Source organism: Saimiri boliviensis, chromosome 10 (assembly GCF_048565385.1).
Source record: "Saimiri boliviensis isolate mSaiBol1 chromosome 10, mSaiBol1.pri, whole genome shotgun sequence".
Lineage (NCBI taxonomy): Eukaryota > Metazoa > Chordata > Mammalia > Primates > Cebidae > Saimiri > Saimiri boliviensis.
In genome coordinates this window covers 4,699,972-4,717,106 of record NC_133458.1, presented here as the reverse complement: position 1 = coordinate 4,717,106, position 17,135 = coordinate 4,699,972, and the positions used below count along the sequence as shown (strand labels likewise).

At 42.1% G+C, this 17,135-nt stretch overlaps 1 protein-coding gene across 4 annotated transcripts in view; it reads left to right on the top strand.

The window, feature by feature from the left end:
- DPP6 (dipeptidyl peptidase like 6) overlaps positions 1-17,135 on the top strand; it is a 1,161,897-nt gene that overhangs the window by 712,039 nt on the left and 432,723 nt on the right. For all 4 annotated transcript variants that reach the window (XM_039472700.2, XM_074378865.1, XM_039472699.2 and 1 more), the window contains exon 3: positions 15,622-15,720. In XM_039472700.2, the coding sequence (XP_039328634.1) occupies positions 15,622-15,720 (99 nt within the window). The remainder of the gene's footprint in view (positions 1-15,621; positions 15,721-17,135) is intronic.

Here is a 17,135-nt window from a genome sequence, read left to right as displayed (position 1 = left end):
GCAGTAGATGCTTATTATTCATGCTCGCATTAAGACTATAGGCTAAGGCAAATGGGTCTACGTATTTATCCATAAATGGGCTCTTTTCAACTGTTGCTATGTTTTTCATCCTATTTTAAAGGCAACCATGAAAATGAGTAAGTCTTATGCTGGGACCTTAGTTTCCTCTGGAGTCTCTTGCCTGCTATAGGTAAGAGCCTTCTGGTCAGCTTCAAATTAACATGGGGGGCCTTACAGGTCACATTTTTACATGCAGCTGGCTCCTATAATTAGTTGCTAGTTTATTGAAGACTCTGGCAGTCCAGAAGCAAAGGCAACATTTCAGGAGTTTAAGCAGAGTTACCATACCACATTAGGGTCAGGAACATAGAAAGCTGTGCTATAATAAAAGCAGAGAACTGGAGAGTAATTATATAAAATGAACTAGGTAGGTTGGGGAACTTGGAAGATGAAGTTCCAGATTGAAATGGTTCCAGCTTCTCTGAACTCTTCACCTTAAGCCCTGCTCGATCACTTCTACAGAAACAGCTAGATGCACTTTCTCAGATTGCTGCTTCACATTCCTCAAATCCCACATATTCTAAATGGATTCTGTGCTTTTAAGTATGGTATTAAAATCACCAGAAGTTCAGTTAAGTGATAGTTTGCAGAACCTCTCCTTTAATCCGTCTCTTTCTTGCTTTTCCCCTGCTCAGGTTCTTCGTGCCTTTCTTTTTCATTCAGTAAATGCATGATCATTGCACCCTCAGAGGATGCCTTCTAAAGTCGTGGGTTGATTGGTAATGGGAGAAAGGCCTTGAAGGGTGTGGTAGGCTAAAACATGCCCCCGACCCCCGCAAAAAAAAAAAAAAAAAAAAGTCCGTGTTCTCATCCTTGGATCCTACTAATGTTTCCTTTTACGGCCAAAAGGGAGTCTTCTGTGGTTACAGTAAGGATCTGAAACGGAGGATTACCCTTAGTTAGCCAATGGAATCTCAGTGCAATCACATGTATTGTTAGAAGAAGGAAACAGAGAGAATTTGACCCAGACTGAAGAGACAGTCATGTGACCACACAGGTGGACATGGGAGGGATGTGGCCACAAGCCCAGGAATACCGGCAGTCCCCGGAGGCTGGAAGAGACAAAGAACAGATGTGCTATGATTTGGCTGTGTCCTCACCCGAGTCTCATCTTGAATTGTAGCTCCCATAATCCCCACATGTCATGGGAGGGACCTGCTGGGAGGTAATTGAATCAGGTGGGTGGGTTTTTTGTGCTATTCTCATGATAGTGAATAAGTCTCACGAGATCTGACGGTTTTATAAAAGGCAGTTCCCCGGCACACGCTCTCTTGCCTGCTGCCATGTAAGACAAGCCTTTGCTCCTCCTTTGCCTTCTGCCATGATTGTGAGGCTTCCCCAGCCACGTGGAACTGTGAGTTCAGTAAACCTCTTTTTCTTTATAAATTACCCAGTCTCAAGTATTTTTTCATAGCAGTATGGAAATGGACTAATACAGTATGCTTCCCCAGAACCTCCAAGAGCATGCAGCCCTGCTGACACTTGTGTTTGGGCCCAGAGAAACTGATTCTAGACTTCCAGACTCCAGAACTGGGCGAGCGTACTCTTCTGTTGTTTGAGCCATCAGGTTTGTGGTCCTTTGTTACAGCAGCCACAGGAGGCTAAAACAAAGGGAAATAAATGCCCTGCTGCCACATTTACAGTGGCCATGTCTTATAGGCAGGCAAAAGAGAGTACTCGTGGAGAGCTCAGAGCTAGAGTGCCTGGAAGCCACGTGCTAGCCCTTGGAAGGTGGTGAACTGGACAGCATCTGTGCTGTGTTCAGCCCTGTCTGGTCCTTCCCACCTGTCTGCTCCTTCACAGTGGGAGTCCATGCTGGGCTCCTAGGTCAGCTCTCTAAGGGCATGACTTGAGTTTCAAAAGATAGTCCTTTACCATCTTCACCACCAAGAAAGGAACCGAAATTCATTCACATTAAGATGGATTTTGGTGTTTTTTAAAAATGTGAGAGAGACAATGCCTATCTTCAGCATTGACTTAATTCTTTTTATTTTACATACGTTTAATTAAACAGATTTAAACTCCACTTATGGTCCATGTTATTAAATTCATGAAGATGGGAGATTAAATGCAGATCAAAGAAGCCAATGGAATTCAAAGTAAAAATACGTGTTGTATATGACAAATAATGATGATTTCTGAGACTAAGTCACCCCTCACAATGTGTAAAGGTGTTTACCATGTGGCCCAAGTATTTTGGATTTAGCATGCCTAAATTTTGCACCTTCACATGATTTCCTACTGCTCATTAACATCCTTTTCTTTCAAATTGAAAAATCCCCTTTAGCATTTATTGTAGGAGAGGTCTGGGATTGAAGAACTCTCTCAGCTTTTGTTTGTCTGGTAAAGTCTTTATTTATCCTTCGTGTTCAAAGGATATTTTTTACTGAATACACTATTTTAGAATAAATGGTTTTTCCTTTCAGGGCTTTAAATGTGTCATGCACTGTCTCCTAGCTTGTAAGGTTTCTACAGAAACGTCTGCTGCCAGCGGTTTCGGAGCTCTGTTTTATGCTATTTGTTTTTCTCTTGCTGCTTTTAGGCCCCTTTCTTTATCTTTGACCTTTGGGAGTTTGATTATTAAATGTCTTGAGGTAGTCTTCTTTGGGTTAAATCTGCTTGTGTTCTATAATCTTCTCTTACTTGAAGACTGATAACTTTTTGTAGATTCGGCAAGTTCTCTGTTATTATCCCTCGAATCAACTTTCTATATCTTTCTTTCTCAACCTCCTGATTAGGCCAGTAACTCTTAGGTTTGCCCTCTACTGAGGCTCTTTTCTAGATTTAGTAGGCATATCACATCCTCCTTTACTCTTTTTTTTGGTATCTTTGGACTGTATATTTTCAAATAGCTTGTCTTCAAGCTCATTAATTATTTATCCTGCTAGATCAGGTCTGTTGTTAAGAAACTCTGATGTATTGCTCAGCATGTCAATTGTATTTTCAACTCTAGAGTTTCTGCTTAATGCTTTTTAATCATTTACGTGTCTCATTAAATTTATCTGATGGGATTCTGAATTTCTTCTTTGCATCATCTTGGATTTCACTGAGCTTCCTCCCAACAGCTGTTCTGAGTTCTCTGTCTGAAAGATTACATGTCTCCGTCTCTCCAGAATTGGTCTTTGGTACCTTATTTAGCTTGATTGGTGAGGTCATATTTTCCTGGATGATCGTGATGATTGTGGGTGTTCATCATTGAGGAGTTATGTATTTATCGTGGTCTTCTAAGTCTTTTGAAGGCTTTTCGGGTGTTTGAAAAGACTTGGTGGTTGGAATCTACGTTTTTAATCACTATAGCTGTATTTGCATCAGCATGCACCACAACCCCAATAACGCTGTGGCTCTTGCAGACTTGGGAAGGTACCACCTTGCTGGTCTTGGATAAGGTCTTGAAGAATTCTCTGGATTACCAGGCAAATATTCTTGTTCTCTTCTCTTACTTTTTCTCAAACCAACTTTTTCCCAAAGTCTCTCCCTGTGCTTAGGTGTCTGGAACTAGCTAAGGGATGACACAAACATGGGTCACCCCATAACACATGACCCTGTGGCCACCATCACTGGGACTGTGCCAGATCCAACCTGACACCAGCATGATACTGGGTGATGCCCAACGCCCTTGGCAACCATTGCTCGTCTACCACCTATGTTTGCTCAAGGCCCAAGGGCTCTGCAATCAGCAGGTGGCAACGTCAGCCAGGCTTGTCCTTCCCTTCAAAGAAGCGAGCTCCCTCTATCCCTGGACAGGTCCAGAAATGCCATCGGGGAACCAGGACCTAGGGTTGGAAACTTTAGGAATCTATCTGGTGCTTTATTCTAGCATGGCTTAGCTGGCTTCCCAGCTACAGGACAAAATCCTTTCCACGACAGAAGGACTCCCTCCTTGTAACTTGTACCACTGATGCTTATTCAAGGCCCAAGGGCTCTTCAGACAGCTTGCAGTGAATGCTGCCAGGCCTCGGACTCTTCTTTCCAGGCAGTGGGCTCCCCTCTGGCCCAGGGCAGGTCATAAATATCATCCAAGAACCAAGGCCTGCAACTGGGTACCCCCAGAGCCCACTTAGTACCCTGCCCGTCTGGCTGAGCTGGTACCTAAGCTGCAAGGCAATGTTTTCTGCTTTTACTTCTCCTTTTCTTAAGCAGAAGGAAACTCTCCCTGCAGCCACCACAGCTGGGAATGTCCTGGGTCACGCCTGAAGCCAGCTTGTCTCTGAGTCGCTCCCAAGGCCCTGAGCAAGTACTGCCTGAGCACCACTGCTACTGATTATTTAGGGTCAAGGGCTCCTTAGTTAGCAGGTAATGAGTCCTGCCAGGATTGGGCTTTTCCATTCAAAGCAGGCCCAGGGTGTGTTTAGAAATGTCATCCCAGAGCTAGGACCTGGAATGAGGGCCTCATGACTCTGCCTGTGCCCTTTTCTACTGTGGCTGAGCTGGTATCCAAATTGCAAGACCCTTTCCTCTTCTCCCTTCCCTCTCCTCTCCTGAAACAGAGGGCAGGAGTCTCTCCCAGAGCTGCAAACTGTGCTGCCTTGGGTTTGTGGAAGGGTGATGCAGTCACTCCCTTGGCCACCCCAACTAGTTGTTTGCCCCCCACCCCCGCCGCCACACACACATACACACACACACACACACACACACACACACACACAAGTATACTGACCCTGAGCCCAGAGCAGCACCAAGACTTGCCCAGGAATTACAGTTCTTGTGGCCTAGATGGCCTTTCAAGTTATTTCAGGGCCCCAGACCACTTTAGCCCACAATGGTGCGGCTTGTTGGAAAGCAGGTTCCCACTGCTGGGATATGTAATTCCCCTCTGGCTGGGGCTGGTCTGAATTCCCCTCCATGGGAATTGGCTGAATTCTGCCCAAGGTGGCTTTACTGTGTGATAGAGCAACATTGAATTTCAATGCAAAGTCTCACAGTCACTGCATTCTCCCTGCCCCAGGCAAACAGATTCTCTGTGCCACATGGCTGCTGCCAGGGGATGAGGAAGGAGCAGCTCAAGACTATCTTTCTACTCTCTTCAGTGCTACTTTCAGTGATGTGAAGTTAAAACCAGATACTGTGATCATGAATCTGATTTTTGGTTCTTGTCGACGTGCTTTTTTGTGTGAATGGTTATTCAATTTGGTGTTCCTGGAGAGAGGATGATCAGTGAAGTTTTTATTTGGCAATCTTGTTGTGCCTCCTTTCGACATTCACAATTTTACACTTAAACCAATATTTGCGTTGTAAATCTGAAAATGTAATAAAGCCACAGAGAAAGGAAAAATATATGTAATCCTGTGTGATTAAACAACTTTTCTTGAGGCATTCTAGTCAAGTGGACTCTTCTTAAAATTCATCAATAGCTACAATTGGTCTATTGATATCGGGACCATGACTTATTTAAACAAATTGGGTTTCCTCAACAATTTTATTGGTTTCCTCAACAATTTTATTGGATCATTTCAACTTGAAAGAAATAAAACTGTCCTTGCTACAGATAAAATGAATGGCTGCACAGAATATGTCAAAAGACTGTATGTAGTAGTCCCCCTTATCTACAGAGTATCCATTCCAAGAACCCCAGTGGAGGCCTGAAACCATGGATAATACTGAACCCTACATATACTACGGAGTTTTTCTGCACATACAGTCCTATGATAAAATTTAACTTATAAATTAGGTACAGTCAGACATTAATAACAATAACAACTAGAAATAAAGTAGAAAAAATGATACCAATAACTGTAACAAAGCTTACGTGAATATGTTCTCTCTCACTGTCTCTCAAAATAATCTCAATAGTTTCAGACCATGGCCAACTGAGAGTAACTGAAACTGTGGAAAGCAAAATCACAGGTAAGGAGTGGCCTACTGTAAGCAAGTTTAGAAAGGTTACAGAATATAAGGTCTATTTACACATATTAATTGCCTAGCTATGTACAAGCAACACAAATTTCAAAAAATTTGGAAAATACAAATTGTATTAGTCAGCTTGAGCTGTCAACAAAATATGCAGACTGGGTGGTTTAGAAAACAGAATTGCAACAAAAGCCAAAATGACAAATGGGATCTAATTAAGCTAAAGAGCTTCGGCACAGCCAAAGAAACTATCATCGGAGTGAACAAGCAACCTACAGAATGGAAGAAAATGTTTGCAATCTATCCATATTATAAGGGGCTAATATCCAAAATCTATAAGAAACTTAAACAAATTTACAAGAAAAAAAAATCTAAAAGTAGGCCAAGGATATGAACAGACACTTTTCAAAAGAAGACATTTATGTGGCCAAGAAATGTGAAAAAAAGCTCAACATCACTGAACATTAGAGAGATGCAAATCAAAACCACAATGAGATACCATCTCACACCAGTTAGAATGGCAATCATCAAAGTCAGGGAGCAGCAGATGCTGGAGAGCATGTAGAGAAATAGGAACGCTTTTACACTGTTGGTGGGAGTGTAAATTAGTTTAACTGTTGTGGAAGACAGTGTGGCAATTCCTCATGGATCTAGAAATATAAATTCCATTTGACCCAGCAATCTGATTACTGCGTAGAAAACCAAAGGATTATAAATCATTCTTTTATAAAGACACATGCACTCTTATGTTTATTGCAGCACTGTTCACAATAGCAAAGACTTGGAACCAACACAAATGCCCATCAATGTTGGACTGGATAAAGAAAATGTGGCACATATGCACCATGGAATACTATGCAGCCATAAAAAAGAATGAGTTCATGTCCCTTGCAGGGACATGGGTGAAGCGGGAAACCATCATTCTCAGCAGACTAACACAGGAACAGAAAACCAAGCACCGCATGTTCTCACTCATAAGTTGGAGTTGAACAATGAAAACATGGGCACAGGGAGGGGAACATCACACACTGGGTCCTGTCTTGGGGTGGGGGACAAGGGGAGGCATCTCATTAGGAGATACATCTAATGTAGATGACGGGTTGATGGGTACAGCAAACCAACATGGCACATGTATAGCTATGTAACACACCTGCACGTTCTGTACATGTATCCCAGAACGTAAAGTATAATAAAAAATATGTAAATAAATAAAGCAGTATTTCATTTCTCACACTTCCGGAGGCTGGAAGTCCAAGATTTAGGTGCCAGCAGGGTTGGTTTCTGGCGAAGTCTCCCTTCCTGGTCTGCAGACCTCACCTTCTTGCTGTATCCTCTCCCTGCTTTTTCTGTGTGAGTGCACATATGTGTGCATAGAGAGAGGAAGAGAGAGCTCTTGTTTCTCTTCCTCTTCTTTTAAGTACACTACTCCTACCAGATTAGAGCCTCCCCCTTTGATCTCATTTGACTTCAGTTTCTTCCTTAAATGCTCTGTCTCCAAACAGAATCACATTGCGGTTTAGGGCGTCAACATATGGATTTGTTGGTAGGTACAATTCAGTCTATAATACCAGGGCACATGGACATCTTTGGGATAGCCCTGTCCTACCTGACACAGTCTGTTCTCTGACCCCCAAAGATTCACGTCCTTCTCATATATAAAGCACGTCCATTCACTCTACCCCAAGGTCCCCAGAAATCTCAAGTTATTATACTGTCAACTCAATATCTGTGATTTCATGAGTTCAGAGCTCCTAAATCTTAACATTGAAATAATCTGAATGAGTTTTGAGTAGGCCTTGGATGTGCTCCAGCCAAAGCACAATTCATCTCTACTTTGGGTCTGAGAAACTGGAGAGGTGAACGCAGTAATGGAACAGGCATAGGATGACAGTTGTAGATATTCTTGTTCAAGAAGGGAAAAAGGGGAGTCACTCGTTCCAAGCACCTTCTGAATCCAGTGAAGAAACTCCATGAGGTTTACAGGCTTGGGAACAGGGTCCCAGGGCTCTCAGATCTACCCTCTGGGAGTCATCCTTCTTCATGAATAGCAGCTTGAGCCTGTAGCTGAGCAGTTTTATCAGCATGTGTTCCTCCTGAGAAGTTTGGGAGTCTGAAATGGTTTAGGCTCTGTGTTCCCACCCAAATCTCATGTCAAATGATAAGCCTCACATGTTGAAGGAGGGGCCTGGTGGGAGGTGATGCCATCGTGGGGGTGGTTTCTAATGGTTTAGCATCATCCCCCCAGTGCTGTCTTGTGATTGAGTTCTCATGAGATGTGGTTGTTTAGAAGTGTGTAGTACTTCCCTCTTTGCTTTCTTTCTCTCCTGTCACCATGTGAAAAAGGGTGCTTGCTTCCCCTTTTCCTTCTGCCATGGGTGTAAGTTTCCTGAGGCCTCTGCAGCCAGGCAGAACTGTGAGTCAATTAAACCTCGTTTCAATAGAAATTACCCAGTCTCAGGTAGTTGTGTACAGCAGTGTGAGAATGAACTAGTACAGGGTCTAACAGCCTTTATTTGTTTCATGCTCCCTCTCTCCTTTTCAGTCCAAGCTGGTGATGTTTCTACAGATAAAAATTCTTAAGAATCTGTTGATCTCCTATGCATGTCATGGGAATTCATTCCATTAGACAAGTGGCTCTTCTCTAGGATTTTTCTAGATACTTTCATCTCTGCGTTTGGCTTTGGCTGAGAGAGCTTTGGGGGACTGTGAGTCACACACTTAAGCTCTTCAAAGGGCCTTTTGTGTGACTGAATACTTCCTTTTAATCTTTCAAGGTATTAGCAAAGGTTTTTCAGCCATGCTGTCAGGGTCTTTTTCTTTCTTGACAGTGAATATCTTAATTTCAGCATTTTAAAATAATCTGAATAAAGTGACACATTTCTCCAAAGAAGAGATGAAAGTAACCAGTAAGTGCATGAAAAGAGGCTCAACATCATTAGCTTGTAATATTATTCATCTATAAAAAGGAATGAGGTACCACTACCTTCTGTACATACGACAACATGGATGAACTTTGAAAACACAAGACTAAGTGAAATAAGCCAGTCACAGCAAAACACATGTTGTATGATTCCATCTATTTTAAATGTTCAGAATAGCCAAAGGTTTCGAGATAGAGATAAGATTTTTGGTTGCCAAGAGCTGAAGAGAGATGGGGGGGTGGGGAAATGGGAACTGACTGCTAATTGTTATGCTAGTCTTTTCGGGGTAATGAAAATGTTCCAGACTTAGGTCAGTGATGGCGCACGACTCTGTGAACGTACTAAGACCATTGTGTTGTAGACTTTAAATGGATGAATTTTATGGTATATAAATTTTATCTCCAATAAAGGTGTCAAAAAAGAAATAAGCTAGGTAGGGAGACATATCAACCTGTGTGCGTATAATCATGCGAAATCACAGGTATCTGATGGCCGTAACTCACTAAAGCAAACAGCTGCTGAATGTATTCTAAGGTTTCAGTTCTTTTCCTAGATCTAAAAGAACAGAGGTAAGGACATGAAGAGGGAATGAATACCTTTGATGTATTTGATTTAGAAGCTTAAAATAAAGCATAACCACAATTTCTTAATTCATAATTTGTGCTGAATAGTGCTGATGACTTAGTTTCTACCGTTTCAATAAAAAGTATTCTGTGACCAATTTTGATATTATGCTTCTAGTTTTCTTAGATGATTTGAAGACATGTGAATGTGCAAGGAAATAGTGTCTCTATGAGGCTTTCCATAGACATAAGCTTGGAGTATAACCATAAATAATATACTTCAGTAACACAAAGACTGCATTACAAAAAGGAAGCCAAAATAAAAGCAAAGGCACAGATTTTTAAAACAAATGCTTTCTTCATTCAAAAGAAGTTGACTGAACATCTCTGTGCCAGGCCCCTTAGAGAGATGAAGTCACAATTCCTGTCTAAAAAAGAAAAGGAAAATATCAAGCTAGCATGGGAAATAGACTTGAAAGCAAATAACCAGCTCAATGATAGTAGCTCCTGGTAGCAGAAAAGCAAGCATGATCAATTTGAGGGAAGTGAAACACACACTCACACACGCACATTCTAAAGAGGTATTGACTTACATTTTCTCGTAGCTCTTCTAGCATCACTCAGGTAAGATTGTTTAATGCAATTCTTATCCCTTATAAATAGTTATTTCGTTTCTTACTTTTGGGGTTGGATGCATCTACAGAGATTTCTTGAGAGAAATATATTCGTCTGTATTTTGGAGTAAATCTCACTCTTTGTAAAGAGAGAGAGTATTCCCCTGACTCACAGCTGCTGCCGTGGCTTCCTTCCGTCTCCAGGGTTTTTGTGTATGGATGAGATGTTACCATCTCAGCTCTGACCTATGGAATCCTATGGTGAGCAATCTGCCACAGTGGGACAGTTTAATTCAGGATTAGGTCAAAATCCCCAAGGCTCATATTGTGATTTGCAGACATGCTACCTGGTTTTAAATTTCATTGTTCCTAATCTCTTGGTGGTACAGCATGATATAAATTTATTCTTTCATTATGATAAGAATCTACTAAGGAAATAGGAGTAGCATTTGCAACATATAGGACAGATTATCCCTCTTTTACTTTAAGAAAAAGGAAAGAAATATAATTGGAAATCTTGTTCTAGCATCCATAGTGCCTGACACAGGGCACTCAATCAATAAATATGCTGGCAGAACTAAATGATGGGTTTCCTGTGTTCGCATTGAGCCTTTTCCTTGTTACTAAGCAGCATCTGTGTTAGGTCCATCACTGATGAAACAGGCTACAGCGGTTTATTTTTAAGCAAAAGTGATCTCATTGGAATTTGTGAATTGACAGTACAGACTTTGGAAAGTGGACAGCTTCTTTGATATCCACGTGTTTATGTGAAGTGTTGGTAAGGAAGCAAACAAATACTATCCATTTTTGTAGGAATAACATACAGATTGTTCTAAAACAAAGAGTGCTTTACTCTGAGCCCCAGCCTGGGGGTCTGTCACCCGTGAAGCCAGCCCACCATAGCCCTTGTCTCCTTTGAGTTTCAGAAACACCCAGTGCTTGACACCTGTGAACCGCTCCCTCACAGATCTTTGGAGGAGTCTTTTAGCCCCTCAGTAGCTCAGTAGCTGAAGGTCACTTTCCTTCCTCCTCGTTACGGTGGGGATCAGGAGAGATAATAAATATCATTGCACTCGGAAGACTGTAAAGCCCTTTAGAGTTGTCAGTTATTCCGAATTGCTCACCAAAGCAAAAACTTATGAGGTCCTGGACTCTTCTGGGTAGATGTTCTCTGTTACCAAGCCAGGTTTGTTAGTAACTCACCCCTGCCTGCAGGGACTGCATGCCTCTCCAGCAGCTGGGCTCGGCTAATGGGGTTTATTTCTAGTTTTCTATTATTAAAAATCTTTAGCAAAGGAGTTCCAACGTGTTCTCAAGTAATTTTACTATTCAACAAATATCGGACAAAAGGAAAAAAAGGCTGAGAAATTTGTGTGACACACTGGCCTCCGTAAAAAATGACTAGGTGGCTGCAGATTTCAGCATGCCTTTGCCTGCCAGTGAGCTAACCAGGCAACTCAATTCCAAGTGCCATGGAGTTTTCTATAATATATCAAGCTAAAGGGATGGAAGAAACTTTTTTTTCAGTGATCCCCAAATTGCCATTAGGGCGAAATCCAAACAATGGAGGCCGCTGCCCCTTCTTGCATTACCAACTTTATGTTGCCTTCCAGTTTAAGAAGGAAGATCGAGCACATAAATATTCCTGGTTTTGATGGCAAGCATGTAGAAGTATAGCAAAATAAATAACAAAATACATAGCTGTGGCTGGGCCTGGTAGCTCACACCTGTAATCGCAGCACTGTGGGAGGCCAAGCCAGGCGGATCACCTGAGGTCAGGAGTTCAACACCAGACTGGCCAACATGGTGAAACCCCATCTCTCCTAACAGTATAAAAATTAGCCAGCCATGGTGGTGCACACCTGTAGTCCAAGGTGGCTGAGGCAGGAGAATCCCTTGAACCCAGGAGGCAGAGGTTGCAGTGAGCTGAGATTGTGCCACTGTACTCCATCCTGGGTGACAGAGCAAGATTCTGTCTCAAAAAGCAAGCAAACAAACAACAAAATAGCGCTTATTTCTCAAAACTAAGAACAGGAGTTCTTCACATACCTGGATTGAAAGGGAAGGCATCCTCACGAGAAAGAACAGGTGAAAACCTACAGCAGGAGGGAAGGCCAAATTTCCAACACCCTCAAGTCATAGACACCGAAGTCAGGCACAACAGGAGGGCCTGGAAGGCTGGTTTTCCTGAGAGACTGGGGGACAAGGAGCCCCTGCCTTAAAACTAGATTCATGGTCAGAAGGCCTCAGATCACATCACCCACTTAGGGGAAAGGGCTCTACCCAAAATGGCCACCCAAGACTTAGTTTTGAGCTGTTACCTAGACGAAGTCTTAAATCTGCCTGAGGACCACCCAACCAGGGGCCTCTCAAGACCCAGAACACTTGTAAGACAAAGCTTACAACCAAGAACCACAAGGCATCTGCAGCAAACAGCCCCCGATAAAGCAGAAACCAGCCCAACACACATGAAAACCAAAATCCAAAGGAATTTAAATCAATAGGGAATACAGAAAATGACATTAAAAAAAATAACTACAAATATGCTAAAGAAGCATAAAACTATAAAATATGAGTAGATGATCTTGAAAAAGTTATTTAGAAATATTAGATATTAGAATGTAATTATTTTAAATTTTAAAACTTAGTAGTTTGGTAATAGAACAGTCTAGGTGTATTAAAATATTGACAAATAGGAGATTGAACTGAAGAAATCATTCAAATACTCCCAAAGCCATGAAAAAGGTAGAACATTTTAAGAGAAAGCCCCAGGTGTGGGGTTTGACCTAGAAGCTTCTGACCAGCCCAGATGGGATTCTGGAAGGAGGGGAATCAAATGGTGGAAAAGCAATATTATATGAGATAATTATTGGTAATTATCAGTAGTATTTCTGATGGGAAGAAAGGTAATCTTTTTTTTTTTTTTTTTTTTTTTTTGAGATGGAGTCTCCCTCTGCCACCCAGGCTGGAGTACAGTGGCATGACCTCGGTTCACTGCAACCTCTGCCTCCTAGATTCAAGCAATTCTCTTGCCTCAGCCTCCTGAGTAGCTGGGACTACAGGCACAGGCCGCCACACCTGGCTAATTTTTTGTATATATATATATATATATTTTAGTAGTGATGGGGTTTCACCATGTTGCCCAGGCTGCTTGCGAACTCCTGAGCTCAGGCAATGCCTGCCTCAGCCTCCCAAAGTGCTGGGATTATAGGCATGAGCCACTGTGCCCAGCTGAAAGGTAGTCTTTGAAAGTATTACTGACTATTAAGCAAAATTTTTAAAGAAAATCCACAGTGGGCATTTTTCTATTGGAGTTTCAGAACATCGAAGACAATGAGAGAATCTCCCTTCCCCTCTAGCTGTTTCCTGCTCACATTGTTGGCTGCCCCAATGCCAAGGCACACATTCTCCTGAAAATACTGCATCCACCAACATCTTTTTGCCCTTGCATTCCTCCCTAGCTTGAATGTTTTTCTCTCTCCTTTGTCTTGGCTAGCAGGTTCTTTCCTTCAGGAAGTCCTCCTGGAATCCCTCCCACTTTCTTATTTCCTGGCCTGCTTCAGTATTAGCAGGACAAGCCCTGCTCCTCTCAGCATGGTCTCTGCTGCGTTCTGGTCATTCATTCATTCCGCTTTGGCTCCTCTGCTCTGTGATCTCATCTAAGGTCTTTCTCTTCTTCAGGGTTTAGCGTGGTTTGTGGAAAGCGGCAGTCACTTGTGCCTGTCCCTATCTCAGATGATTTGGGGAATGATTCAAACTGTAAACCAACAAATTAGATATGAGTTGAATGTGCAAATGAGCCATCTAGGTCCAGAGAAGCCAGCAGTGAGTTTCTCAAGGAGACTGAACTAATTATGATGGAGTCTTGTCCTGGCTTGAATGGAGCAATTTTAATAATAGCATGTTGCATAATGCCTCCACCAAATACTTTCTCTATATAGAAGTCTTAAGTGTTTTAAAAATATCTTTAAAAACCAAATAAAATCACAATTTAAAAAATAAAGTACATGTATGAAAAACATTTTCAGAAAGTGAATAAATTACCTTCTCATCTTTTATTTCCAAAGTTTGTTTAAATGTCAATCTTACATTATTTTCCTTATGAGACACATGGATACCTTATGTGTCATTGTACGGCTAGAATTGTTCTTGAATAATGAAGTTTAATTTGATAAAAATGTAAATTTTAACGTGATTATGTATTTTCTGACCACGTCCTTAAGAATGTCCCAGAAAACTTTAGACTTCTTAATTGCAAAAACAGAGTGTGACTTTATGGAAATGCATCATGTTAAAGCCGTGTACCTTTCCCGGGGCTGCTTCAGCCACACCTAGAAAGCTCCTAGAGTGAGGAAAGAACTTGGTTTAATGTGCTATGTTCAGCACCTGGGATAGCTCCATATACAGTCATATCTCACAGTAAGGCCACCTCGAGTCATTCTGTGAGTTTCAAAACACTGCTATACGCAGTAACCCTATTTGATATTCAAGAGATCAATCAATGCACAAAGAAATACATGACTTTTCTGACAACTTCAGTAATTTGTCAACATCCAGACCCAAAAGGAAGAAACCAAAAGTGATGTAATAAACCCTGTGGAACGTACATGGGTCCTAGGAGAAGCTTTGAAGATTTCATTTAGAGGTTATTCACTCCTATTTGTTTATGCAATCCTAACAAAATTTCTTTCTGTCTTTCTAACCCACTGCAGAGTTTAAAACAGAAAATGAAAAGGGCAAATGGTACTGTTGAGGTCAGGAACATAACAGTTCAAGAAGTGTAACACCCAGGAATTGAAACGAGAAACACACACACCCAGCAGACATTGAAATGCAAAAACACACAGATCTGGAGCCCCAGAATGTGGAATGCACACAGACCTATGCACCTCAATTAGCACCGAGATCACCCCGCATAGCAGCACAACAGGAAACTCTTGAAATGAGACCTGGAAGTCTTTGAAAAAAATGTGCAATGTTGAGTGTATTCACAGGCTTATCCAAAGTGCTTACTTCTAAGCCTTGCAACCAGGACGAGGCAAGGCAGAATCTGGTAGTTTGTGTACAGATAATTTGGGTGTGATCCTGTCTGAACAAGAACGAACCCACAACCCAGAGACAACCAGGGACAAGTGAAGCTTATGAAGAATGAAGACCTAAGGGATATTTTCTGTGCCTTTGAATTCCCAGCAGCCAAAATGCTGCCTATAATTAGTGTCATTTAATGAATGCTTCATAAATGATCAATTACATAGTAAGATTAAGATCCATTCTGGATATCCATACCTTCCTCTCTTGACGATTCCCTCCGTATCATTCATAAATCAATGTTGAAAGAATTATTTACCTCCATACTAAGAAATATGATCATTTGCGTGCTGCAGGTGTGGGTGAGGAGGCACGATGCCATCCTCCTGAATCAGGATCTCCTTAGCATAGATTTCGGCAGTTTCATTAAAAACGGAAAGCAAGACTGGCTTTTGCTCCCCACTCACTTATGGACATCATATGTGTTCCCAGCCATACTATTTCTGAATGGCAATCAGAATGTTTATGGTCCTCTCATTTTACTAATTATTAAACAAGCTTAACTCTTTGCTTTTTTTTTTTTTCTAGCGGAAGATAATAGTCTGTCTCAAAAGAAGAAGGTCACCGTGGAAGATCTCTTCAGTGAAGATTTAAAAATTCATGACCCCGAGGCTAAGTGGATAAGTGGTGAGTCCAGGTCTTTCGTGCACATGAGGCATCGCTTCCCCGTGCCCTACCCCCGCTTTCAATAGGTTGGCTCTAGTTGCCTCTCAGATTTTCCCCATTGGCCACAGCAGGGGATACACAGAGCTTTTGCTGTGATCACCGTCAGATTATCATTCTATGAAAATGTGCATCTGGTAAAATCAGGCTCCCGTAATGGTGTTGCCTCCCGAGCATCTACACAGCCTTCACTTAATGAGAAAAGGGTCTGCTGAAGATGTGTCCTCTGGGTGCCTCCTCCCAGAGACATCCTTCCTCTGGGGAGCTGTGGGGTGTTGCTTAGCAACAGGACAGCACAGGACACCGCAGGGCACGGTGAGCTTTACTTCCTTCTCCACAATCTCCGTTCCATTCTGTTCTCTTGCTGTCTTTCCGTCAGGCAGAGGCACCGAACGTAACTCACGGGGTTCTTGCAGAATAGTTGCCAAGTGAACCATGAAGTGCCGTACGCAGAGGCCGTGTCATTTATTTTCCCTGTTGAACTTTAATTTGGATTAAATCTACTTGTGTGGAGGATTTTTTTTTAATAACAGAACAAAATACAGTTGGGGGCAGAAGGCATATGTTCATAAGGGCTTTTTGGTTCACAACATAATCTGTTCTTCTAATTGGGTCTGAAATAACTCAAGTGCATCCATGGAAGAAAAGATGTGACTGACTGCCCACCCGTCCCTCCGCAGCCAGCTTGTCGGGACCTCCTCTGTAGTCTCCATTGCTGTGGCTTACATGTAGTCTTTGCTTCAGTGGAATGCACTTGAAGGTTTATCCTCAGGTCAGAGACTTGATGGTGGTCAAAGTCTAGTTCATAATAAATGAGGTCCAGAGAGGTCAAGTGACTTTTCTGAGGTCACAGAGCTGATGAGTGCAAGCTGTGGCTAGCAGCCCGCCACCTGACTTCCAATTTAGTGCTCTTCCCGCTGTCCTGTTTTGCTGAGTCATAGAGTGTCATTGTGTTTTTTGCTGTCACACTGCTTCTGAAATGCTTTTCATGCTTCACAAACTCTCAGAAATCAATTAGCAATGACCCTTGGCTGCGAGTCTCCTGCTTAGGGCAATCACTTCTCTTTTGTCCTCTGCTGTGTCTTCCGTATTCATTTCTGACCCTTAGATTAGCTTATTTAAACATGAAAAAAGTAGATGGACCTCAAAAGGAATGTATTTTAGAAAAATTGGGAGAAACGAGAGCAGTATATCATGAATACCATGGGCACACAGAAATTTAAAAAAACAAAAAAAACAGCACAGAAGTCTTTTTGTTTGGTGGGGGAATTGCCTTTGCCTTTTGTTTTTGGCTGACTTGGTGTCTGCTGTATGTTCGTGCTTACCTGTTACGTCAGCAAATGCAAGTACTCGTGGCACGCTGCGGGTACACCGTGGGA